At 40.1% G+C, this 24,618-nt stretch overlaps 1 protein-coding gene and 1 non-coding gene across 2 annotated transcripts in view; both read right to left on the bottom strand.

Moving 5' to 3' along the window:
- MYO5A (myosin VA) overlaps positions 1-24,618 on the bottom strand; it is a 123,994-nt gene that overhangs the window by 16,236 nt on the left and 83,140 nt on the right. Inside the window, 8 exon segments of the mRNA XM_023751634.1 lie at positions 4,598-4,691; positions 7,634-7,832; positions 9,612-9,692; positions 12,486-12,586; positions 17,398-17,625; positions 21,924-21,977; positions 22,233-22,376; positions 23,187-23,300. Coding sequence (XP_023607402.1) covers positions 4,598-4,691; positions 7,634-7,832; positions 9,612-9,692; positions 12,486-12,586; positions 17,398-17,625; positions 21,924-21,977; positions 22,233-22,376; positions 23,187-23,300 — 1,015 coding nt within the window.
- On the bottom strand, positions 18,197-18,300 carry LOC111825382. Its single transcript, XR_002828547.1, has one exon. It is a non-coding gene; the product is annotated as a U6 spliceosomal RNA (small nuclear RNA).

Here is a 24,618-nt window from a genome sequence, read left to right as displayed (position 1 = left end):
CTGGCTGGGTAGCTCAGTTGGTTAGAACGTCATTCTGATACACCAAGATTGTGGGTTCGATCCCCCATCAGGGCACATATCAGAATCAACCAATGAATGCATAAATCATGGGTCCTCAAACTTTTTAAACAGGGGCCAGTTCACTGTCCCTTAGACTGTTGGAGGGCCGGACTATAGTTTAAAAAAAAACTATGAACAAATTCCTATGCACACAGCGGCGGCAAAAACACCCGGTGGGCTGGATAAATGTTTTCAGCAGGCTGTGGGCCATAGTTTGAGGACCCCTGGCATAAATAAATAAAACAACAAATCTATGTGTATGTTTTCTCTCTCTCTCTCTCCCTTTCTCTAAAACAGCGGTTCTCAACCTGTGGGTCGCGACCCCTTTGGGGGTCGAATGACCCTTTCACAGGGGTCGCCTAAGACCATCGGAAAACACATATATAATTACATATTGTTTTTGTGATTAATCACTATGCTTTAATTATGTTCAATTTGTAACAATGAAATTGGGGGTCACCACAACATGAGGAACTGTATTAAAGTGTCGCGGCATTAGGAAGGTTGAGAACCACTGCTCTAAAACCAATCAATAAAAAAAAAAAATCTTTAAAAATATAACCTTGATTCACTTAGCAAATCATCTGCTATTAAAATAAAACGTCAACCCTTGTATGGCATCAGAAAAGCATGAAGTCTGAAAGAGAGAAGCCAGGACACCAGCCCAGTTTTCAAAGACAAAAGAGACCTTGGGGGATCATCCAGTCCAATGCTCCATCTAACACCGACCTCCTTCTAGAAAGACCTGAAGTGATCCCTATTTCTATCTCACAGATTCTTTTTACTAGAGGAAAAACATTCTTGAACCTTTTTGTCCTGGAAAAGGAAAGGACACTAGAATTTTTTGTTGTTGATGTTATTAATCCTCACCCGAGGATATTTTTCCATTGGTTTTTTAGAGAGTGGAAGGGAGATGGGAGAGACACAGAGAGAGAAACATCGATGTGAGAGATACATCCTCACGCACCCTGACCAGGGATCAAGCCTGCAACCTAGGTACCTGCCCTTGACCAGAATCGAACCAGGGACCCTTCAGTCTGCCAGCCAATGCTCTATCCACTGAGCCAAATTTTATTTCAATTTATTTTTCCTCACTTTGGTACCAGGAAGAGCTTGGTCACCGTTTAATTGAGGCAGTCAAATAAATTCCTATAAATAGAGAGATTCCGTTGGAAAATATGACACAAAGGAAAGAAGTCAGTGGTTCTCAGAAGACTTGGGTTCTAGTCCTAGTTTGGCCACTAACTGGATGAGTCTTTGGAAGTCAGTTATGGTTTCTGGGTCTCAATATTTTTCTTCCTATAATATGATTAACCCATTTCTAGAACTCTTTAAGGTTTAAATTCCTTGACTCCATGAAAACTGAGATGGAACACCCACTCCTGGATTAAAATATAACACAACGCAGATGAAATTTTGAAACACTTTCCATTTAGCTATGTAATTTCTGCTAAAATTATTATGTTGATGTTTAAAAAAGTTTTCATTGGCTTCTACAAAAGTCTCCGTAATTAAATGTAACTCATAGAAGAAGGCAAGAACCTCCTATTTTAAACAAGAAGAACTTAAGTATATTATAATATACATTTTTAAAAATATACGAAGATTTCTATATATTAGAAGGTGCTTCGCTGTACAAGGTTGCCAGTATCTTCTGTATAATGGGGGGTAGGGGTCAGAAAAAATGTTGGAGGAGCCTGTCACCTTTATTCTCTAATTCTGGGAGGTGGGGGAATACTGTTCTCAACAAGGGCCCAGATCAAATAAACTGATTTCATTTTATACTTTAGACATGCATCAATTTTTCAACTTTTCTTAAGGATATTCTAATGATCTTTTTGTTTAATCTATGAATTGCCTCCTCAAGTGCTACTTACAGGTTTAAGAACATAGTTGGCAGGATAGTTTAACTGACCAGAAGATTTCTGATTAATAAGGGCTTCAACTTGCTAGCATCTCGAAATATCCTAATCTATCTCTTTAATTAAAAAAATACATATCAAAGAAATCTTAGTAAAAACTTTAAGTGAAACCATTAGGAGTTTTTAAAAAATAATCTCACAAATTGATACTCTTGAAATCAGTTTCTTTCAAGCAAATACTCTGCAATCTAATTATCATCTCATGATATAATTAATGCAGAGTTAAGTGCAGAAATGTTTTGTGAATAATGGTTTTCAAAGTTCTGTCAACAGACATTTTATTTTTTAATCCTCACCCAAGGATATTTTTCCATTGATTTTTAGAGAGAGTGGAAGAGAGAGGGAAAGACAGAGAGAGAAATATCAATGTGAGTGGAACACATCAATTGGTTGCCTCCTGCACATGCCTGGACAAGGGCCCAGGCCAGGGAGGAGACTGCAACTGAGGTTATGTGCCCTTGACCAGGATCGAACCCAGGACCCTTTGGTCTGCAGGCTGATGCTCTATCCACTGACCCAAACCACCTAGGGCCAATAGACATTTTAGCCCATGTGTGTGATTTGGAGATTCAAAACTTTATTCCAGTAGATCTAAATCAATAATGCTATAAGGATTATATATAAAATACGACAGCGAAGTAATCTGATTTCTAAATAAATCTTTCAGCATTTGTATATGCAAGGGAATACAAAGTGAAAACCATAAGAGTGAGTCAAGCTGTGATACATAGAGTGGGAGCCATAGGTCTGTCTGGGTGATCAGGAAAGCATGCTCTTGAGGATGTGACACATGACTCTGATCTTCTCAAAGGATGAGCAGAACTTGCCCAAGAGAAACAGAAAGACCAACATGCCTGGCATGTTGGAGAATGAAAACCACAGAGTGAATCATGGTAGATTACTGTGACCATTCCCAGTGTTAGGGACTCTTCACCCTTGCCGGGGTTCTTGTCCCAGCATCAAGAAGGGTTCAAGAATCTGGAGAAGGGGCTGTGCGTAGGTGACATAGGAATCCAGAGACTAATAAAGAGTCCGGGAACGAGATATAATTTTGAAAGGCATTTGGGAGTCAGAGGAGCTTAGCTAAAGGAGCTAAGATCCAAGATCTTAAGTCTAAGATCTCTGTCCCCAGGACCCCATGCTTTTCATTAACACAACTTGTCCTGAGGCAGAGATATACACTTCAAAGGGTATACAGAAACATTGTCAGAATGGGGGAATTAGCCTACAGCTGTTCAGGTGTTTGGCCAGTAGGAGGCAATAACATGTAGATTAAGATGCCCTTTAACTGTCTGGCAGCCACAATCAGTTTCCTATTCAGTTTGGGGAAATGCCTTCAGCCATTCCCAGCAGGTGACTACATGTGTGACTCAACCCTGTTGAGTCCCCAAGTCTCATCAACCTTTTGATGAAACTCTTGAAATTATGACATGCTGGAATTGGTTCCCGGCAACCCTTCGAAGCAGAGCGACATTGAGAGGATAGAGAGGTGGTCAAACAACACGGTATTATTTTTTTTTTTAAAAATGATCATAGTTTGCATAGATTTGAAGGCAGTACCAAAGAAGATCCCTAAATCTCGTGAACAATGAGCATTGTTAGAATTTGGCTTTAGCCCTGATCACTGCTATATTCCTGGTACCTAAATAAATACCCTAATCTGAAGGAAAAAACACACAAATCTACAAGATGAGATTCATTTGTATATAATAATAACAACGGATATTTGATTCATTCTTAGGTATTTTCCCATCCTCATTATATATAAATCATGAGATGTTTTAAAAAAATCTTATTTCTTTATAATCATAATTCATTTTTTTTCTTCTCTTTTTATCTGCATTAGATGGTAAATTCTTTGAGGATACAGACTGTCTTACTAATCTTAGTATCCCTAACACTAACAATAATAATAACTAAGTTATATATAGCATTTACTATGTGTCAGGAACTATAGTAATGCAATACATATTAACTCATTTAATTTTTACAAACCATGTCAAGTACACCATTATCATTCCCATTAACAGGTGGGAAAACTGAGGTATCAAGAGGTTCAATATCAGATGACTAATAGTAGAAGGCCAGGGTTTGAATCTAAAAGGCTTAGCTCCAGAATCCATGCTTTTTTAGAAAAATATATATTTTATTGATTTTTTTTACAGAGAAGAAGGGAGAGGGATAGAGAGCTAGAAACATCAATGAGAGAGAAACATCGATCAGCTGCCTCCTGCACACCACCTACTGGGGATGTGCCCGCAACCAAGGTACATGCCCTTGACTGGAATCGAACCTAGGACCCTTCAGTGCACAGGCTGACGCTCTATCCACTGAGCCAAACCAGTTAGGGCAGAATCCATGCTTTTAACCTAGCACAGTGCCTGACATAGTAGTCACTGATATTTGTTGAATGGATTCTCTTGCTTTGTAAATTTTTACTACAATGGAAAGAACATTTCCCCCCACCTCAAAATGGAAGTATCCACTACACAGACAATAGGTTTACTGAAAGTAATTTTTATCATCCCCGACATTAGCATGCAAACCTATTAGGACACTAGTATAGCACTACAAAACCAAGATTCAGCAACTGTTATAAAACATGTTTAAAATACCTTCTAGTTCACCAATTTTTTTAGCAAATACTTTCAGTTGTTTTTTCAGTTTCCGGACAGTCTTATCTTGTTTTTCAAGTTGTTCCATCAAATCCTAAAGGTCAAAATGAGAAATACAACAGAATGATCAAAATAGGTCTTCTAAAATGCACAGAAGGAAAGCAGACACGAAATCATAGAAACAGCACTGTTAGTTTCACATAAAAGCTCCAGAAAAGCTCATCGGTGGAGCCACCACCTGGCTGAAACTGGCAGGCATGGGAAATGCAGCTATAACAAAAGCTGAATGTTAAAATACACGATGCAGTACAATCCTTTACAGCGTGACGGACAGCAGGTTCACTGGGGAGTCTTTTCCAGTAGACTCCATGTGGGCAAAACAATTAAATGCTCGTAAAATGTACCACTATTCCAGTGCAATGTTTTCTTTGAAAGGGGGAAGAGGCAAAATAAATTTTGATGAATGCACAAAATGTTTTGTGGAGAGTTTTAAGGACAGTTGAACTTGGGTAGGGGCTGTTGACTTTTGACTTCCATCACACTGCAAGCCTAGAGTCAGTAACAAACCAAACACCAATGGACGCAGGACACTGGTAGAGGTGACACCACTGGCTGACAGACAGCTGTAGGGGAGAAACAGGTTTCATCAGAGTTTTTGCAGAGACGTCCTGGGGAGGAGCAGGCAGCCCCTGGGTTGCAGAGAGCTAGAAGTAGTGCAGAAAGCAACACAAAAGCACTCGTGAGTTTACATACAATCATCCGTTTGTAAAGTGAAATCCGATATGATTGATACTTCTTAGGGTCATCTGCATATAATTCCTCAAAATACTGAAAAAACAGGCATAATGGATATTTGTTGTTCTCTGTGTTGTTGAGGGGAATGCTACCTCTCAGCAAAATCAATTTTTAAAATATTTTAAGATAAATAATGAAACTGTATCTACTGAAAGAGCGCTGATTTGTCATCTGCCATTGCCCTCTGATCTTTCTGGTACAGATAATTCCAGCTTTATATGTATACACATGTGCTGTCACCTGCTCAGAGGAAACAGACCACAGCCAGGATGCCATCGGTCAGCGGTCAGCAAGGGAACAAAGTGGTGGTCGAGCCCCTGGGCAAGGCTGCTATTTCACTCCTTGGACCTGCTCACAAGTTGCTGCACTTTTTGTTGCCAGCAGTTGTGGCAAGAGTAGGGCAGGCAAATAGAATGAATGGCAATATGGGCGCTGTTGTTTGAAGGCGGAAAAGGCCGGCAAGAAGCTGTGTGCCTTCCTTCCCTGAAAGGCAGCATGGGAGGCCTGGGAAGCATGGTCACGAGCGGAGGAGGAAAACCTTCTGTTTGTGTCGGGGCAGGGGGGCGGGCGGGTTACTCGGGCAGCAGTTCCAAGGCCTAAGCCTAGGTTCCCAGCTGTTTTAATATTCTGCTCACGTGTTTCCTAAAGAAATGCACAACTAACATTGAGAAACTACAATGATTTTGAAAAAGTGCATCACTCCCTGTACTTAGGTTTGAATCCAGTCTCCTGAATTACCAGTGAGGCAGGAGAAGCGGCTGAGCTGCAAAGGATTTTCCTAAACCTCAGACAAAATCATTAACTAGACTACCAGCTTAGAATTTGGGGGCTTAGTTTACTTTTGTATTAGTTATGCAAAATTATCAAGAAAATGAATACTACAGACAAGGTCGCGAGGGAAAGGCTTAATCAGCTTGATGAAAAAACTGGGAATCTGCACCCAGAAGCATCTTTACTTCACGGTTTCACCTCGTATTTGAAGACAATCATTTATAAGCAGAAAATTTATACACTGATCAATCGTTATTATATTATTTAGTATATTTATCAATTCTTAGGCATTTAAGCATTGTTAGTTAAACTTAAGCAACAATATACTTGAAAGTAATAAAAAGGCATTTCAGTCCATAATCTGGAAGATTACCCCCCAGAAATCAGTGATGCTTCAGTCACCTTGGAAAGAGCCCAAACACTGCCCTCAGCCTTCCCCCCATTCCTACAATGGAGCCTCCCACATGTGTCCTCTGTCCTCGAGGGGACAGATGGGCTCTGAAAAGAACACCTGTGTGTTTTGCTTCTGATTAATATAAAAGACAGTTGGATAAATGACACTAGAAAACTATCTGTAACATAAAATGATCACTAGTGGAGTAATGGAGGGATAATTCAGATTGTTAAATCTTTAGAGAAAATCCAAACTATTTATTATAGATCATTAAAACCCTGAATTAAAGAGAAGAAAACAAAACACTACCAGCCTTAAACAGCTTTTCTCAAAACTAGGCTGACACTACAATCTAAATTTTATATAGAAACATGAAATCATTACTTTTCAATGGCCTTTCATTTAATAAATATATTATCAAATTTCAGTAGATTTTTAAAAATCTATAAATCTGTAATAAAAGTTATTTTGTGACTGAGAAAGAAATATTCTAGAAAATACTTTCTATGAAATAAAGAGAAAAAGAAAAGAAAAAAACTTCTGCCAATGTTTAGAATCTGGGGAGGGGGAAAAAAGACCTAATTTCATTGCCCACGTTCTGTTTAAAAGAATAAAAAAAGTATAAACTTGCATACTGCTCTCTCTCCTCTATGACCTGGGAGCTCCATCCAATGTCAACCAAAAATCCCCCTTTGGTTCTGCCAACTGCCTTGCAGACCATAGCTCTAACCCCCACTTGTCTGCTACAGATGGAGGCTGGGGTGGCCTCGGTGGCTGTTTGGGAACAACAGCTGAACAAACATATAACCAACAACCATATAACCAAGGGCAGAGAATGGCAGAGATTCTGCAGTGAAGTGGCAAAGAGGCCACGTGAGTTCTCGAGGATCTCAAGAGCCCAGCATGCAGCTGGTTGATACCTTCCAGACCCTCCAAGTGGAACTGAGAGAGGTCCTGTGAGAAACACTATCTGTGCACATGCCTTTTCCATTTCTGGAACAGAGACCTATTTTCCTCACTCCATCTCGGCTGAGTGAGAGGGTGACGGTGTGGGCCCTGCAGAGCCAGGCCCTTACCAAGTTCTCGTTGGTCAGCCGGGTGATCTCGTGCTGCAGGCTGGCCTCGATGCGGGCCTCGGGGGGCAGCTGCAGGTTCTGGGCCAGCAGCTGCTGCTGCCGGTTGTTCTCTTCCTTCAGGTTCTGGATCTCCCCACGGAGGGCTTCGGCCTCGTTCTCATGGCTCCTCTTCTGCGACTGGAGCTGGGATTCCAGGAGCCTGTGGAGAAGCCACACAGGTAGGAAAGGGTGATGACACCAGAGGCCCTGCCTGGGGGGGCGAGGCTTTGTGCTCACTAGCAAGGGCAGGAAAAGCGGGGGCTCCAGTGTCTGCACAACTTCTGACTTGATTAAAGTCAGGAAACTCAAGACCAGAACTGGACACGGTGCTCTCACGTTTGTGTCTTTCTGAACTGTGGGCCCTGCTACGAATATAAAGTATTAAAGGCCCTGAGAAGCAGGAGCGTTTTAGCTGTTTTGAGAGTTCACAGGAATGATGAATAAAATCATCAATTAAAAGACAGCTTCAATCTGGCTGACTACAAACAAGCATTCAAGTTGGCAAAGACCATACCTTTGCCACAAAATAACTGCATTATGGATCCAAGATTACAAACAACTGATCTCATTAAGTATGACCTCAAGAATGTCAGCATTACTAATTTCAGGCAGAGGGTGTAACCAGGGTCCCCTTTTTACCTTCTACTCTTATCTGTGAAGAAAGGAACAGCTGAATGCTCTCTGAAATATATACAGATTTACCAAATCCAGACAGGTAGTTCTGAATTTCATATACAAATATTTTAAATCTGTCATCTTCTTTCTCCCCATAAACTTCCCTATCAGTAAAAGAATCCTAACAGGACATGGTTTTAGATATTATTAACAGGATCAGCAAAGTGGCTGCTGCTTCTCTGAGCAAACACTCAACTCAGCTATGCCCAGGCATCAGCAGTGAGCACAGCAGAGAGAAATAGCATCCCCCCTTTACCGTGCACCCCACATTCACCCCCTTTCTAAACACAAAACAAAGTTACAGTTAGTAATGCATTAACATGAAGAAAGAAAGGACGTTCTTTTATTCTAATCCCCTTGGTTACCAACTGCTGGGCAAGATTTATTGATGACATTGCAAGCAAACTGTTAACAGCAGACTAAAAATATTTTAGTGAATATAAAATTTCAAGAGGATTTGAGCCAATAACAACACAAAGTTAAAAACAATGGTTTATAGTTAGAACAAACAAAGCAGAATAAGCAGGAGCCCCTTGAACAAACAGCATATTAGGTATTTTTCCAGCTTAATCACTAAAATTGTATTTTTATGAGATTTTTAGGACACAAACATCACTAGAGCAGGAGAGTATCTGTGTTAGAAAGGTGCTGCTGATTCAACTTTACTTGCTTCCCCCTAAACATATTTAACATGTTGAGTCTGGGTAATTATTCTGAACTGTAGCAATGCAGGAAACCCTCCTGATTTGCTGTTTCACAAATTGGAACTTCACAATAACCACACAGAATGCCAAGTCAGGCACTTAATACTGCCGATAAGAAGCATGGCAACAATATAGAGGAATGCAGCCATGCGTCCACTGGCATATATATCCTTTAGATTGATCATTATTCCAAACAAGAAGCTACTAAGTAATAGGTATTAATCTCTCCCCACAGTAGTTTGAGCTCTAGTTGAAAGGTTTTGGTTTTTTTTCCAACTCCTAGTGAAATATTCACAAATTTTAGTGTCTGAAGGGCAATCCAGATAGCATCTTTCACTTAAGGGCAGCAACTCTTATTCATCATCTATTTCAGCTTTAACAGCATCCCTTACTAAAGAAGGTTTTTAGGAAGGTATTTAGTTGAATGCTCTAAGTTGTACTAAAATTTACTTAGGAAGACAATTAATGTACAAGAAATACGAAATTTAAAGCCAGGAGGCCACTGTTAGTAAGAAAAACAACAAATGAATAACATTGCATTTTGAGGAGACAAATATAACCTGTTGGCTTGTTTTAACCCTTCATAAACCAGCCACAGCTCTCCATCCTCATTCAACTCATGGTAATCCATAGCAGACGACCTTCCATGCAAAAGGAACAATGCAAAACACAAAGGATACAGGGTGGGAATGAGATGATGATGGTCAACAGCACCACATGATATTTCATATTGTTTTTGTTAATTACAGATAACTTAAGACATTATCACAAAAAATTATTTCTGGTTAATTTTCTTAAAAATGTGTAACATCTAATTGGGTAGAAAGTAAAACAAACGAATCAAGGATCTACAGCGATTTTTCCTGTAAAATAAGAAATGATTCAAAAGGTGAGAAAGAGGTTCTGTTTTTAACATTTTGTTGAGCTAGTAGAATAATTTTATATGTCACTTATTATATTCAAGACTAACCACAACAGTCACACACATATAATATGAAAACTGCAGTTATTGTCTTCGTGTGGCAATCTTTATAATCCATTTCAAAATGAAATTTTAAGTTTTATGGGTAGGATCTTGTTTTGACTTAAAATAAAATCTGGTTTCCTAGTTTTAAAAAACTCTTATAGGAGTAACTTATAACTAAGAATATGTTCAAAGTTCTCAGCTTTTATACACAACTTATGAAAGACTTTTTTCTTTGTCTAAAAATTAATTTTAAGGCCTGGGGACACTGTTTTTATATTAGTGATGTGACACATTTTATTAAAAGTATGTATACCAAGGAATAGGTATTAATAAATAATAAATAATAATGGCATGCTTGATTACAGGATTTCTTCTATCTAGGGTATTAAAATAATATACGTGAGTGTTTGCTAAGTGTCAGGTATTGTCTATAACTCCCGCATATATTATTTCACTTAGCTCTCCCAGTCACCCAATACACATCTTTTGCCACATTGCAGAGAAAGACGTGAGGCTTGGAAGTAAGATGCCTGTGGAGGCTATGCAGCTGGAAAGCAGTGGCCTCAGGGCTATCTGGCGTGAGCCCAGGTTCTCAGTCCTTCAAGACTTCTGTGTTGATACGGTATTTACATAAAACAAATTCCAGAGCATGTTCTATTTTCCACCTACCATCTCTCCCTGAAGAGTTGATCTATTCGTATGGTCTCAATTATAAATAGTATATGCTGATGACATCAACATTTATATTTCAGTCCACATATCTCTCCTGCTTTAGATCTATATTTTCAAATGCCTAATGGATTTCTCTCCTTGGATGTCTTCCTAGCTCTTTAAATTCAATATCTGTAAATCTACCAATCATCTCCATCCCATACTGCCCTTCACCCCAGACCAGGATCACAAATGGCATCACCACATCCAACCAAGTATCCACAGCAGACACTTCAGAGTCATCCATCATGACCTCTATTCCTCACTGACACATCCAATAAAACACAAGGCTTTACTGACCTCATCTTCTCATGCATCTTCAAAGCGTCCCATTTCTCTCAATCCCAAATACCACCAACTAAGTCAAAGTTGCCATTACCTAGCCTCTTAACTGGTCTTTATGCTTTCAATCTTGTTCCACTACAATCTAGTCTCTAACATAAATGCCAGGTTAGCTTTATAAAATTCAAATCTCGTTATAGTTTCCTACTTAAAATCTTTCAACAGCTCCCACTATCATTGGAGTGAAGTCCAAATTCTCTAAGCTGTCTCCCAACAGCCCATAAATCCCATGAAAGTAAGGAATGCATTTACCTTGCTGACTGCTAATATTCCCAGTGTGTGGCACAGGGCCTGGCATTAAACAGGCATGCAATACATCTCTGGTAACTGAACAGCTCAGTGGATGAAGTAACAGCGTAATCCAGCTATTTTTATACGTACACAATCTTAGATAAAAGATATGTGCTATTTATATTTTACATTCATAAATTAAAATTCAAGTTTAACCAAATACTCTTATCCACATTTTCCATCCTTGCCCATAAAAGAAGATATTCTTTAGTTAGTGAAGTATTTCTATATGCCAATCGTGGTACTATGCACCAGGAGACCCAGACTGCACACTGATAATAGAATCTCCAGAACTGCCTTTCTCTGTGATCATCACTGGCCATATTCTTTAAAGCATGTAGCCTCTTTAGGTCCAAGTTCAATAGCACTAAGGCTGAGCTGGGAAGGGGGTGAGAAGAAGGCTGAGGGAATTCTGGAGACGAACCTTTATTCTGTTACATAAACTCAGCTACAGAAAAAGCCTCAGAAAGGTTCAGTCATTTAGTGATGGTGCAAATTCTGCATTCTCAGCCAGCTCACTTAAAGTTCCTAAGTGTAGAGTGACTGAGCTAAGTGCCATCTGCAATTTCACTCACATTTACGGTAAATGGAATAAAACCAGAGTTAGGATTTTCTTAGAACAACTTAGGGAACATGACAAAAATGTGGTCTCAAATGCAGGGTTCTGCCCTAGAAATTATGGAACCCTTAGAGAATTATATGGCTACCACTAATAAGATTTCAGATACTCCATCATTTCCCTTCACATTAAATTTAGATTACTGGAAGCTGCAGTTGCCCCTAACAACACTCACAAATAACCAGCCTGAATGAGAAATGAAAAGGGACTACCCAAGACAATCAACAGTGAGCAACTGGTTTTCTCCTCAAGGTTAAGACCTTAAAGATACAGACATATATATCCCCGTAAAGTTAAGAACATTTCCCCTGACACCTTTCATCAATAATGCTACCTTGTGTTAAAGAGATTTTATTGAATATATTGAAAATCTTGGATTCCCTTTGAAGGTTAGTTGATGTCTACTAAAGCAATGTATAAATATGTTGACTTTTTGTACAAGAGGCTAAAAACCAAAGATCAATATGATTAAACCAAAATGGAATAAAAACAGTATCAACTTACCTGTTTGTTTCTTTCAAACCAATGTATGCTTGCGCTATTTCGCCTTTATCTTTCATTTTTTGTACATCTTCCAAAAGTACTGTGGCATCTGTCATTGTATTCTGAAGGGGAAATGACATAGTTCCACATGAAGAACCAAATCACAAGCTTTGGCCCACATACGACATATTCATGTGTTTATGTGCCCACCACAACTCTACCCCTCCAGACTCCAGAGGGCAGGGGGGCACAGGCAGTCAAGGAAAAGGGGAGCCGTCAGTCCTCCTCTTGAGAATCCTTAACATGCTGCTATGAACGTGGTGAGATTCCGAATACCACAGCCCTGTAAATAAAATAACTGACGGGCTATGTTGTCTTACATTATGTGTGTGTGTATATATGTGTTTGTGTGTGTTGGGGGTGAATATATACTGTATATTCCATTATATAGTTCTAAGGCGTTCTTGACCGGTTATTGTTCTAATGCTGTATATACTATATGCTTTATACATATAAAATAGGTTTCATATGTTTTAAAATATATATATATAGTATAAATATATATACTTCAAAATATATACACAGCATTAGAATAAAAACCAGGCAAGAACACTGAGTATTTATTGAAATGGACAAAACTGTTCTTCCTACTACTTTTTGATCAGTTATAATAAACCATTTGTTATAGTAACACTTATAATATTATAATATCAGTTATAATAACACACTAAAAGTTGAACATAAAGCTCATTCTTCCATGAAAAACTCAGTACAAAGAGGTAGCAGTCAGATGTATGCTTTACAAAATTAAAAGCTTTTCCTCACATCTTTAGATATATATAAATGGGAAGAATTTAGCTCCTTATAAATATCTACCATCTGCTGTTATTCAATTCTTTTTCCTCTGTTACAGTATCACATGGTACATAAGCTTTTGAAATAAATACCTGGCAGGTCAGAATTACTAATGATCCTCTATAATAAAAGCCCAGCGACCATAACAGCAGAACAACCAGAACGACCGCTCGACCAGTCACTATGAGGTGCACTGACCAACTCTTGGTCCCTTTCCTTGGCTGGCAGGCTCCGATCACTGCCAATGGCAAATGGGGAACCGGGGTGGGTGGTGGGGGATGCGGGCAGTGCCAGGCCAAGACCCCCACCCCACCGGTCGCCCCACATACAGAGGGCGACTGGCGCCGGGGATGGGGCTGGTGAACAGGTGGGAACTGCCGACCTCTTGGTCCCTCCCCCGGCCATCAGGCTCCCATCGCTGGATGGGGAATGGGGAAATGGGTGGGTGGTGGAAGGGGGCGGGGCCGGTTGTGGGCAGCTGGGGAAGATGGCCCTGATCACAGGCTAGGCCTAGGGACCGTACCCACACCCAATTTCATGCGTTGGACCTCTAGTTTTATATAAAAAGAACTTTTCTGTTAAACCTTTTTACTTCCTTTTTATTTTTCCTTTATGGTCTAATGATATAGTTTAAGTTGGCCCCTTGAATGTGGCTCTTCCTAAGCCTTAGGAGTACCCTAATTAAGTTAGCAACAATGTACCTACCTATATAGTTTAAGTTTTAAAAATCTGGCTCTCAAAAGAAATTTCAATCGTTGTACTGTTGATATTTGGCTCTGTTGACTAATGAGTTTGCCGACAACTGGTCTAATCTGTCTGAAAACCACTGTAATTTCAAAATTTTGCTTCTACTCAGTTATTCTCTTATCTCTCCTAAACCAAAGCAAAAACGCACAATAAGAACCACTGTTTTATAGTCTCTAAAGAAGAATACACTTTAGAATCCAAGGGGCCATCCTATTTGTCTAAATAGTACATATCTGATCCTTTCGTCCAAGTTTGCTCCAGCCAGATCTCACAATGCAGTGGCACTCATAGAATACACTTCAAATACCAGGATCTTAGATAACTTGAATGCCAACTAGAGGCCTACCAATACTTGCTTTTGAATGTCAGTGTTTATTAGAAGCATCTTTAAAAAAAAAATCCCACTTTTCTCCTAATGCTGTTCATTTGTAAGAGTTTATAAATGTATCCTTAGAGAAGACCAAACAGAATCTGATAAAAGCTATCAACAAAAGCTTATATTTTATTACATTTTAAACATCTTTTCCAGAAACACCACATACAGCATTTCTTTAGCTATTTTTATAAATATTTTAGCACACATATCATAGAAAATTTCCTTTTTCAAGAAAACTTTTTCTGAAAGGAGAAAATCTTTCTATACCATAAAGGGCCATACTCAGATTTTTAATTTTTAAATAATAACTCTCAAAGGCCTAGGCTCTATAATGTTACATGTATTCTCTGATATCTGAGAACCTATTATAGAATGTGGTTTTGAACTTTTCGTAAATTAGGTAAGTTGATCTAATTAACTAATGCAGAGGAAAGGTGGGCCACTTAGTGTGTTGCTGTGCTGAACCAGGCCTCTTAGTGTGTTGCCAATCCTTCCGTCATCTGGCCTATCTTAGCTAAGAAGTGGTGGCTGGGGCATGGGATCAGACTTAGACTGCCAGGGTTAGCAAGTTCCTGACTCACTGCTCAGTGTGTCTCCCCTGAGCCAGTGACCAGGAGGCCTGAAAGGGTTGAACCATGTAGGAAAATCCCACCCTTTCCAGGTGTGCTCAGCAACTCAGGCTCCTCTTCACCCTCAGACCCATAGCTGGTAGACATGTGAGCACGGGAGATCCTCCAAGTTAAGGGTTCCCCTCCCCGGCCCCGTGGATGGCCTACAACTACCACAGTCAGGCACAGAGCTGGCTGAGAATTAGAAGTCAGGGAGGCCTCTCTGTGAGCCAGACTGGAGACTACTATTATCCACATTTTCCCACTGACTTCCCAAATATAAAAATAGACTTGGTGGCCAAAAAGCATCAATTGCATACATTAGGGGATATTTGTAAACTAAAATTAGGATTTAATAGTATATACTAAAAATTTTATAATTACCTTGTCATCCTGAAAATCCCAAGTTGGCAAGCACAAAAAACAAAGGGAGAAAACAATAAACCCTTACTTCCATAAATAAATTCTATCATTGAGTCTCCATCATAACAAGTAAGAGCTAACTGTAAAAAACAAACATGAATTGTTTCCCTAAAACTAACTCAACAGATAAATACATATTCATGAAACTGACATGAGGTGGACATTAATATGTATTTATGTGACGGCAAGTCTTAATTCTCAGGAACAAGTGCTTGAAATTCTTTTTGTATTTTTTTATTGTATAGTATTTTTAGTATGTGAAAGAACAACCCTCCTGTTAGAGTACATGGGTAATTCTCTCCCAGTGTCTGTGATTACAGTGAAGCCTCCTAGAATACTCGTGGGGGTGGAGCAGACACACTAGACCTGGCTGGGCTGGATCTTCACCTTGCTCACTGGGTGTCACCACTGTCCTGCAAAGAGGTTGTGACATATGTGTTTATGACTAGAAACTGAGTGGAGTGAACAGCCCTGGGGTATCTGAAAGGTCTCAATCAGCATCATGGGCATTTTTCCCAGGAGAGGACAAGCTGCTACCATGTGTAAGCTGGAAACTCAGAGAGCAGAAACCTCGATTAGACAGGGCCAGCCCATTAGAGGCTGACAAGCAGTTGTCGCGTGGGGTATGTGAGCTGGGTAAGTGAGGGTGTGTGATCCCAGAACTCTGCGCTGTTAGCTAGAATGTTTTTATGCACCTTGGTTCATTTTTCTTTTCCTTTCCCGTAACTTTAACTGAAGTTTCCTATGAGAATACCAATTTGTCACAAGGGAAGCAGAGGAAGGAATCCTGATTGTGGACTCTGCTCCAGCTAGCAGGCAGAGGGGAGTCTTGTTTCTTCAGTGGTCGTCAGCCCAGGGAAGGCGAGATGTACATACAGGGCCACGCCCAAGGACAGACTCCCAATCTCCAAGTTCTCATTTCAGACTTAAGGGGTTTGTGATTTGTTTTGAAATAAGGAAGGTCATTTCTTCATATAACTCAATTTGTTACTGGGATTTTCCAGGATCTTATATTTTCTGGACCAATGTTAATCCTTGGTGAGAGTTGCCATTATCAAATCCATACCTATGTGCAAGGTTCGGTATCTCAGCCACCTGCAAACTACCATTTCTAAGAGAAGCACTCTCACATCTTTCAAGCACCCAGCTCATCATATATCACAGTCATATTTCATTTGGCATGTCACGCCGTTGGGATAGTTGATTGCCTCAAGCCTTGGTAACACTTTGCTGCATGAACACGGGCAGGGACATAGGTCAGGCTTTAAGGTGATTAATCAGATAATTTTTATCTGATGGCACATGACAAAAGGGCCCATTTCTGATCAGCACATGGTCTCAAAATACCCGAGGGCAGGAAAGGACTTCAGAGGGCCATCTCTATCTTCCAGCATGGTCCGTTCTGCTGCCTCACTAACCACAGCCCTCCCACTGGGACAGCTCCCCCAGTAAACACAACTCCCTGAAGTGAGCAGAAATCTCCACGCAACTTCCACCACTGATCTCCTTTCTAATTTCTCCATGTTACCTTCCCAGTGAAACAGGCTACCTTCAACAAATAATTTTAAAGTCGTTCATTCCTTCCCACAGCAAGACAATTTATGGATCTGTGTACTTAATAGCATTTTATTTTTGATCAAAATTTATTGTGGCCAAATTACTATAAAAAATAACTTTAAAAGCACTTGGCTCATGAGTGAGAGATGAGACTGAATACCATTTGGGATTTCACGTGCTTTTTGCTCACTCCAATTGACATTTGCAATAGTTTTAAAATAACACTGCGATTTAAAAAAATTATAATATCCTCATTTAGACTAAAAATGCTCTTAAGTGTTTCCTTCATTATACATTGGACGGAACAGATAGACAGAAGCAGAGGCCAGTCCCCCAACACCCTCTTTAGCCACTTGCTTGTGCTTACCTTGGGTTGGATGGCCTCTTTCTGGCTCACCAGCTGAGACCTCAAGATGAGGACCTCCTCCTTGCGCACATCGAGCTCCTCACTCACAGAGGTCAGCTGCTCCATGAGGACACGGTATGCTGGTGCCCCCGGAGCGGTCACCTCTGGGGCGCTTTTCTCACTAAGGGCTTTGCGTAACTCATTTAGCTCATTTTTCAGTTTTTTGTTTTCTGATTCTAGTTCTTGTCGCTGTGTAAATAGACAAAGAATAGTTCATTGCTGTCATCCTCAACTTTACATTGGAATATTCACCTTCCCCGAAGATGGTAGAAGAATTCTGCTCGAAAAGACTGTCAGGGCTACCCTAATGAATGGCTTCCCAGGTTCTACTGGGAACTCTACTCTGCAAATTCAGGAAGTCTGACATCCAGTAGAATTGAGCAAGGCGAATGGTAGTTTGCTTCATCAACCTAAATTCCAGAGTCGAATTTATTCCAGGCCTGCCCAGGGTGTGTTCCCAGGCCTGGCGACTGCTGAGTTCCAAGGGGCAAGTTTAGCCCAGTTCTAGGAAGCCCAGTTTTGTTTGTGGGAAAATAAATGCAAGGGTAAGTATGAGGGCCCAGCTAGTCAGGTTATTTCCAATGAATAGTTCAAATGAGTGGCTCCCTGAAAGAAGAGGAACATCTTTTTATTTCCTTTGTAAAACAGAATGAAAAGACCACTGAAATCTTAGGCTTTTAACTTCAAGTAAAAAAAATTACCACATCACCTAAACTAATCAAATTCTTAGTATTTTGATGAAAACAAATAATTTTTTAAAAAAAATATGGAAAGTTCCATGAGTTTGCATGTCATCCTTGCACAGGGGCCATGGTAGTCTCTGTATTGTTCCAATTTTAGTATGTGTGCTGCGGAAGCAAGCACAGATATATGTTTTTCACACTTCTTTCCTGTGTGACATGCTTGTGAAGTTGCTGGCAGAGTTCTGAGAGGTGGGAGGAAGGATGGGCCACCTCCTCCTTCACCATCCAGATGGACGCACACATCCTTTACACTCACACATACCACCAGCCATCCGTATGCTGCAAGGTGCTGCCCTCTGCACACCCTGCTCAGGCAATGGCAATGGGAACACAGAATAGAGTTCTCACATTAAACTATATTTGCAGGCACTAGAATGCACATGTCACAGAATGCCAGTTGAGAAACAGTGAAGTAGACAGTCATTGAAAAGCACCATGTTTACACCTGAAACTAATACAAAATAATATTGAATGTGAAATGTAATTGAAAAAATGTTTAAATAAATAAATAAAAGCACCATGATGACTTATTTAGCACATGAGATAAGGCCTTATGGTAGTGGACATGAAGTACTTCTGTATAAAGATAAAATATTTTATTGCTTTTTTTCCAGAGGCAATCTTGTGCTTATAGCACCATATCAGACTTTTCAACATGTTTTAGTAAAACTATTTAGCCTTTTTTTCCTAGTTAAGAATAAGTAACCTCTTCTTTCATGGATTAGTTCATCCTTATGTGAAAAAGAATGTCCCTTCCTATCCCGGCTCCCACAACTGGTATTCAGATGTGCATTTCTCATTTCTGCAACAGAAAGCACGGCTGTCTTTACTGTGACAGCCATGTCTACGCTCTGATGCACTGTTTCCTAAGCTTCCTCGTGCATCAAGATCGCTTGGAGGACAGGTGCAGGGCCCACCCACAGATTTTCCAATTCCATAGGTCTGGGGTGAGGCCCACAATTAGCATTTCCAAGTCACAGGCTGATGTTGATGCTCCTGTTCCAGGAACAACATTCTGAGAAACACTCAAGCTAATACTTGGGAACTCTGTGATCCAGGCTTCTTCATACACAGAGGATGTCTTCATTTGTTCATTTTTGTGTGAGGTAGGCAGAGTGAGCAGAGCTAGAGATCAGATTCCTAACCCCATTCCTCTGACCTGTCCCGTCCCATCCCATCAGGTTCTGGTCTTCTGGACAGAAGGCAATGGAAGTAGGAATAACAGAGGTGCCCACCTGCTGCCATCCATTTCTCCTTCCACAAATATAAATACTACTCAAGTAGTGCTTTTACTGCAAGAGCAAGAGATCCATTCCTATTGTAATTACAAAGGGTAAAAGGGTCTTTTAGGGTATTTTAAAAGTAAATACTATATATATATATATATATATTTAAAATTAGTTTTCAAACAAGTAATGACAGAAAGTTTCCTTAGCCTGGCCAGCATGGCTCAGTGGTTGAGCGTCACCAGGAGGTCACGGTTTGATTCCCGGTGAGGGTACATGCACTGGTTGTGGGCTCAATTCCCAGTGGGGGGTGTGCAGGAGGCAGCCAATCCATGATTCTCTCTCATCATTGATGTTTCTATCTCTCTCCCCTCTCCCTTCCTCTCTGAAATCAATAAAAATACATATTTTTTAAACACACACACACACACACACACACACACACACACACACAAACACACACGGAAGTTTCCTTAGTCTGGAGACCTGGATTCAAGATCAGACTCTACCACCTATGACTATATCTCTTAACTTCTAACTAAGCCTCAGAGTACTAATATTTAAAAATAAAAAACTTATGTCAGAAGTTGTGACAATGACTAAATAAGATGAGGTGTAGGAAAAACTTTTCAAACTAAAAATACAGGTATTATTAGTCAAGCGTTTTTTAAATATTAGTTTAAAAATTCTATCTTTTCAAGAAAAATGAATAAAACATTAATGCCATATGAGGTTAACTAGGTATCAACTAAATTATATTAACAGTTTATTAAAAATGTTATGGATTTTTTACTTTTGAAAATTAAAAATAAAATTTATTTTCATAATTTCAAAAAAAAAATTCTATCTTCCGGGGAAGGAACTGATAAGAGTGTGGGTTTGGGCACAGGAAAGGACAGGCATTCTCTGCACCAAGATGCCACACAGCCTGGAGAGGAAGCAGTAATTGCAGTTCTGGACAGTGGGAAGTGGAAAATCCAGAGGACAGGGGCCTATTAATGAGCATAATTTAAGTTCCAAATCACAGTATTAGGGAAAAATATATCAGGACTAGACTTGAAGTAATATTACTGATAAAGAAAAAATATTCAGGACAGCTTAGAGAGACCCTAGGAAATCTCAAATATACATAAAGCCTTTAAAATAATGAGTTTCCTTATGCTATTTTGTGGCTTTTCTCACTTTTAGTTTTGTTTTAATCATAAACCTTACTATAATTTTCCACCCTAGACTATAATTTAAAAAAGCAGAAAATAGTAAAAATTTGACATAGGCAGAAAATATCTGAGAAAAATAAATTTAAGACGAAAATATTAATTAACAACCTAGAAAACTTCTGAAGCTGGGGTGTTTTGAGACCTGTCAGCTTGATAGCTCAGACACTGCAGGGCCCAAAAGGTTCTCATTCTGGAAACCAGAGAGGCTGGGGCTGGGGCTGGGGCTGGGAGCAGGTGTGTGCGTGTGTGTGTGTGTGTGTGTGTGTGTGTGTGTGTGTGTGTGTCAGGGGGTAGGGGGGGTGAAAGGGGGAGACACAGCCTGCTCTCTATCAAGGAATGGATTCTTCCCCACCCACCCCTAAACTTCAACTCCTGTGTTACCAAGGTGCTTTGTATGCCAGGAACTACTCCTGCCAATCCAGTGCCAGTCGCCTTGTCCGACTGCTCTGGGACACACAGTGGCAGCTTATTACTGTCCAGTTAGACATTGCCTTTAAACATTAAGAAGATACAATTTCCCACCTTTATCCCCTTCCTCCCAACTGTTGTTGTTGTTTTTTAAAAAATAAGTTAGAGTATGGTTCTACTCTACAAACTAATGCCTAGCAGTCTTTCTCTACAAACACATAGTTTCAGTGGGGTGTGGGGGTTTGAAGCCAGAGATACCAATGTTCAAATCCTGTTTCTTGTAAGTTTCCAGCAGGGTGAGCTTAGGGGAGTTATTTATATCTCTTAGCTTCAATTTTCTTATCTATAAAATTGGAACTAAAATATTGACTTGCAGGACTGTTGTAAGAATTAGAGCTGATACGTAAAATACCTGTATTTTAAAAATGATGATAAGGATAATAACCAACATTTGTTGGATACTATTAAAAACAGCACTGAGCACTATTCTAACCAATTTACATGGATTAGTTCATATAATCCTCATAAGAGTCCTATAAGATAAATATTATCAATATCCCCATATTATAGAAAACGGAGGCACAGGAAGGATGCATGACTTGCACACAGCCATATAGTGGTGGATTTAGCATCTGAACCCAGACAGATGCTAGAGTCCATGTCCTTTACTACCTTCTACAGCCTCAAATTTTAGCTACTGGTCCTGTTTCTATTTAGACTGAACTCCATTTTGTACAGAATAGAACCTATAAAAGGAAGCAATACAAGGCTAGAAGTAAAGCCTGCATAAAACTTAAGCTAGGGCCTCAGGTGCCCTGAAACATATTCTCTGAGAAAAAGAGAGGCTCTCAGCAGATCTCTATTTCAGGTCTTGGGCAGAAATATTCCATTACCTTGAGTGACTCATATTCCAGTTCTGCACCTCTAATTTGTGGCCGTTCTTCTTCCTAAGGAAAAGATAAATTAGAAATTTTATAAACAAGTAGTTATATTTAATTGTTACATTTTTTACTCTTAGAATATTTCCTTGCTCTGCAGAAAACAGTGAGGAGAGGTCAGCCCTCACTACTTGAACCAAATCCTACTTGGTTAAAGTACTTCTGGGCTGGGCTTCCATTAAGAAGAAACTGCAGAACTGGATATAAAGTCCCAGCCTCAGTGCTGGGTCTGCCCGCGGCCCTGGGGTGGACAGCAGTGCGCACCTTTGCCTTGCTGCGGAGCACCTGCTCCTCCTTGCGGTCCAGCTCATCCTGCATCACCTGCTTCTCCTGCTCCAGCTCCGTGACCCGCTTCTGGAGCTTGAGGAACAGTGACATGTCCAGTGGTACCTTCTTCTCACTTGGCTCCTAATCCCCAGAAAAAATAAGACGGTCAAGACAATCCAGAAGATGTATAAGTCAATGAGAAAATGATGCACAGCCCAACAGAAAAAAAATAGGCAAACTTACAAAAAAATATAAAGGACCAAAGAGTATACATGTAATAGGTCAACCTAGCTAATAGGAGAAAGGCAAATTAAACAACAGTGAGGTATTATTTTTCCCCTATTAGATTGGCAAAGACTGGAAAGATTTATAATGCCATGTTTTGGTAAAAGGGTCTTACATGATATGATGTTAGTGGAAGTAAAAGTAGGCCTTTTAAAAGAGCAAGTTAGTTATATCTATTAAAATTTAAACGTGTGATACCCTTTAAGCTAGCAATCTATGTTTAAGAATTAATCCCACAGATATACTACTTACACAAGTACACAAAAATATATGGAAAAAGATGTTCATTGCAGCATTATTTTTGTAATTGCAAAAAACTGCAAAGAACCCAAATATTAGTTAATGGGATTATTTTTAAATAAATTATGGTAGAGCCAAATTATGACATACTTTATAGTTGTTAAAAAGAATGAAATAGAGGAGAAACCAAGATGGCGGCATAGGTAAACACCTGAAATTGCTGCCTCGCACAACCACTTCAAAACTACAACTAAAAGACAAAACGGACATCATCCAGAACCACAGGAAGGCTGGCTGAGTGAAAATTCTACAACTCTCTCTCTCTCTCTCTCTCTCTCTCTCTCTCTCTCTCTCTCCTCTCTCTCTAAAATTAATATAATAAATGAATAAATAAAATAAAATAAAATAAAACAAAACAAAGTGTACCTCTGTCCTCAATGGAATGTCTTCAGTTTCTGCAATTTCGGTGCTAAAGGTGTATTCAGACTCATTGCTGCTGTGGGTGGAGTCTGTTCTCTTGTGTCCAGGCTTAGGTACATTCTGCAAGGCAAACAGGATATAATCCACACAACAAAATTAAACCTGGTATAGTTAAGACAGCATCCATCTTAACCGGTTTTAATCTCTACTCACTGACTTGCTATTCTCATGACCAAATGATCCATTCCATGTTGTCTTGACCAAACTCTCACAAAAGGGTCAGCTTGTGAGCTCCTCAAAGAAAAAGACATGCACCAGCAGACATGACAAGAACAGTGGCAAAACCAAATGCTTGAATGAGAGTCACCTGTGGCTGTTACAGAGTCTCCTCCGGGTTTTTAATTGTGAGTGGCCAGCCACACTGGTGGAGCATAAGTAGGATGCTTCAGCATCCACACACTGACTTCAGTGTCACAATCAAGTAAACCTTACCAAAAAGTTTATAAGGTGTATTTAATGACAGCATAGTCATTTTATTGTGCTGTGTTTGGGCATAGTTAATAAAAAAGAGGGGGTTTCCACAAAGTGACTGTAATTTCTGTCACTTTTATGCATGAAGGTGACTCTCTGGAGTCAGCAGTGGGAAGAAAGAGCAAGAGAATCAAGAAAACTTTTCTAAGAAAGCTCTTAAGATCCCTGGGTTATTCATTCAGGGAGTCCAGGTGACACTTTATGGCACGTGGTACTTATGAAACTGTGTTCAGAAAGTTTGTGGGGAACAGAAAAGTTAAGCAATTGCAGTCCCTTCCTTTCTGTAGAAGGGGCTGGAGAACGATTTGAAGGAATAAGGGAAAAAAAGGCTGGGTTTGTGCCCCTCAGTCCTCAGGTGCCCCCAGCAGAAGAGGTGGAGAAATTTGGTGGCCTAGATCTCACAGGGTTACCGATCCTGGGAGCTTCAGAAGGGCCTCAGAGGGCTTTCTGACCTGTCCAATTTCCTTTATTACTCCCCCAACTGCAGGAAAGGAGCCAGAAGCCACAGGCGGTTCTTTGCCTCTTTCCTTCTGCCATTCAGACTTTCAGGGAGCAGATCCATCAGTGCAACCAAAGTGAAGCCAACATATGGGGTAGCTGAGTCTCCCAGGCCAGCCCAACATGCATGCCAGTGCATAGGGAAGACTCCAGAACACAGGAACCTCTGACCTATCTAGTAGTTGGGCACACACCACAGGAGAACTACCACAAATAAAGCCCAACATGCTCAGGTTACTCTGCTTACACATATAGGCACTCTGACTTAAAGTTCCTAGCCTAAGACAACAGTTGGATAAGATGGTGTTTATTTAATAAACTAGAGGCCCGGTACACGAAATTCGTGCACTGGGGGGTGGGGGGGTGGGGGGAGTGTTCCCTCAGCTCAGACTACGCCCTCTTGCAGTCC

This window comes from Myotis lucifugus, unplaced genomic scaffold (genome assembly GCF_000147115.1).
Source record: "Myotis lucifugus unplaced genomic scaffold, Myoluc2.0 scaffold_23, whole genome shotgun sequence".
Lineage (NCBI taxonomy): Eukaryota > Metazoa > Chordata > Mammalia > Chiroptera > Vespertilionidae > Myotis > Myotis lucifugus.
Note: the sequence above shows the minus strand (reverse complement) of the source record. Positions and strands in the feature narration are given on the sequence as shown.